This window comes from Myotis brandtii, unplaced genomic scaffold, assembly GCF_000412655.1.
Source record: "Myotis brandtii unplaced genomic scaffold, ASM41265v1 scaffold537, whole genome shotgun sequence".
Classification (NCBI taxonomy): domain Eukaryota; kingdom Metazoa; phylum Chordata; class Mammalia; order Chiroptera; family Vespertilionidae; genus Myotis; species Myotis brandtii.
In genome coordinates, this window is record NW_005369971.1 from 607,748 (window position 1) to 610,587 (window position 2,840).

Sequence of the window (2,840 nt, forward strand, 5' to 3'; positions counted from 1 at the left end):
GCCTCAGGACTCGACTGGCCCTCCCTGCCCGGCCTGACCCGGCCCCTCTCCCTCAGGACTCGACTGGCCCTCCCTGCCCGGCCTGACCCGGCCCCTCAGCCTCAAGACTGGGCTGGCCCTCCCTGCCCGGCCCCACTCACCCAAGAGAGCAGAGCTGAGAGCCAGCCGAGAGCCCCAGAGGCTGCGGCTAAGCTGCCTGTTTGGCGGCTGGCTGAGCCGGGAATGAATGGAATGTTACCCGGCTGGGAGGGAACTCGGGCGGTGGGGCGGGGGCGGGGCGGAGCCGGAGCTGCGGGAACCCAGGCACTCCAGCAGTCCAGTCCCACGGACCGTGCCCAGGGCCCCCTGCCAGTCTGAAGCGCCCGGCAGGGATTTGAACCCAGAGCCAACCGAGTGGGGAAATGCTGGGGGAACCCCCCTTCTGGAACAGCTCTCAGCTCTGACCCTGAACCTTCCCTCAACCCTGCCAGCTCCCACCTCTGTGGTCCCGGTGCTGGAAAAGAATGCTGTGGGCTTTCTGTGGTTAATGTCCACTTGGCGGAGTCCCCTCGGGCCCCCCAGGGGGAGAGCCCAGCCTGGTCCTCTGGCCCAGGCCCCAGGGCTGGCCAACCTAATGCTCAGTCTCCTGTGTGGTCCAGGACCTGGCACAGACACCAGCCACTGCCCGGCCCGCCCTGGGAGAGCCGGCCAGGCCCACACCCGGGCTCCCTGCCCCGGGACCCTTCTGGGTTTCAGGCAGGAGGGCAGAGTGAAGCTCGAACCCCCCGTGCTGAGCCCAGGCTGAGCCCCAGGCTGGCAGGAGGGACTGGGTCACCCTCCACAGGCAGCAGCTGCCCTGCACTTCCTGAGCAAACACAGCCTCAGGTGACCGGCCCGGTCAGGCCCAGGAGCAAAGGGTGACCGAGCCACCTGACCAGAGGCCGAGCCGGGCTGAAGGCAGGCCCGTGCGGGAAGTGCCAGGCTCGGCCAGCGGACTTCCTGCCCCTCCGCCTCGGGAGTTCCTGGAACGGGCGCTTCCTGTTTTGAAGGTGGCCCAGACCCCCGCCGGCCCTGCCTACGGGAAGCTGGCCGCGGGGATTTCCTCGGGGCACCAGGCGGCTTTCCTGGCCGGAGGCCGGAGGTGCACTTCCAAGAAGTCACACACACGCCAGCCTTTGCCACTGGCCCGGGAAGGGTCTGGACTCAGGCTCCAGCGCCCAAACACCGCCAGTCTCCCTGCCCGTCCCCCCCCCCCCCCCCCCCCCCCCGCCCCACCCGCCCCCCCCCCCCCCCCCCCCCCCCCCACACACACCAAGCAAAACCTGACTCGGGAGCCGGGACCTGGCAGTGGTCTCCATGGGCAAGACACGTGAGCAGACGTGTACACACAGGTCCCGCAGGACCAGGTCCTCACGCAGCCAGGGAGCGGCCCCTCCGGCCCCGCTGCGAGGAGGTACCCCCACTGCCTTCCCACGGGGGGCCCGGGCCCCACTCACCCAGGCTCCAGTGGTCCAGCTCAGTCTCTGCTCCCGGCTGGCATCAAGATTCTCTAGGAAGCAAAGGAGAGAGAGACAGTGGTCTCACCACAGGCTGGCCTCCTCCACCTGTCTCCTCTGCTCCATGTCTGGGCGTGGGGAGCAGTCCAGGGGACCCCAGACCTCCTTCACCGACTCCATGCCCCTAGCCCAGCACCCCATTGGGGGGCACACACTTGGTCCTTCCACAAGACAAGCCTGATACTCTCTCCTCTGCTCAAAAAAAGGAAAAGGAAGAAAAGGGGACGAGTCTCTGGGTGGCCCAGCCGGTCGGAGCATCGTCCCGTCCACCGAAAGGCTGCAGGTCCGATTCCCTGTGGGGTGCGCCTGGGAGGCAACCCATGCTTCTCCCTCCCTTCCTCTCTCTTAAAAAAACACAAACAAGCAAACAAAAACCAATGGGCAATATCCTCGGGTGGATAAAATAGGTTTAAAGTAACAGGTTTAAGTAATAAAATGAAAATCGCTTTGAAGGAACGTGCACACCCATGGCCCTGCGATGCTGCTCACTAGCTGTGCGGCCTTGGGCAAATCACTGAACTTCTCTGGGCCGCATTCCCGCCTGTGAAAGCGAGGCCGTCGCCCCGAGCTCCTCCAGGGGTTTGTAAGGACGGAGGTTCATTCAGAAAAAGCCTCCGGAGAGCTTGTTACACTGTAGCCCTCGGCCAGGCTGGCTACAGTATCCGCTGCTGGGAGCCGCCCACGCGCACCCGCGGGGAGGGCCGTCCAGGGCTCCTTCTCAGATGGTTCATTAGAGCGAGAATCTGGCCACCACCCAGCCTCCCACCGGAGCCCTGAGCAGCCGCGGGACCCACGCAGGCGGGTGGTCCGTGCGACCCGTGGAGCCCCGGCGGCTGTGGCTCGGACTCTGGGTGTCTCCGGGGTCTGTGTGGGCACACAAGGGTCTCCGCTGAGCTGGTCTAGAAGCTTCCTCCAAACTGAAAACAGTGAGGCCTGGGGGCAGGCCGGCGGGGCTGGACAGCAAAGCAACTGCATTTGTGAAAAATGTATAATGGATTCATTCCGCCCTGGCCGGGTGGCTCGGTTTGTTGCAGCGCTGTCCCTTGCACCAAAAGGTTGCGGGTTCGATTCCCGGTTGGGGCCCATACAGGAGGCAACCAATCGATGTTTCTCTCACATCAATGTTTCTCTCTCCCTCTTTCTCTCTCTCCCTTCCTCTCTCTGACAATCAATAACAATATTTCCTTGGGTGAGAAGTTAAAAAAAAAAGAAAGAATATATTCGTGCATTACTTGACTAAAGAGAGGTGCATAATAATGATCACCCCCCTCCGGCTCCCCTCAGCCTCCAGGCCTCCCCCTACTC

The 2,840-nt window shown here is 63.7% G+C and overlaps 2 protein-coding genes across 2 annotated transcripts in view; both read right to left on the bottom strand.

Moving 5' to 3' along the window:
- Nucleotides 1-1,528, bottom strand: part of PLXNB2 (plexin B2) — a 25,192-nt gene extending 23,664 nt beyond the window's left edge. The window contains exon 1 of the mRNA XM_014549185.1: nt 1,476-1,528. The gene's annotated coding sequence lies outside the window, so the exon portion shown is untranslated. The remainder of the gene's footprint in view (nt 1-1,475) is intronic.
- The window catches only part of LOC106728120, a 5,725-nt gene that overhangs the window by 886 nt on the left and 1,999 nt on the right, over nt 1-2,840 (bottom strand). Inside the window, exons 3-4 of the mRNA XM_014549186.1 lie at nt 2,330-2,504; nt 1,476-1,528 (exon numbers count right to left, since the gene is read on the bottom strand). Of these exons, the coding sequence (XP_014404672.1) occupies nt 1,476-1,528; nt 2,330-2,504 (228 nt within the window). The remainder of the gene's footprint in view (nt 1-1,475; nt 1,529-2,329; nt 2,505-2,840) is intronic.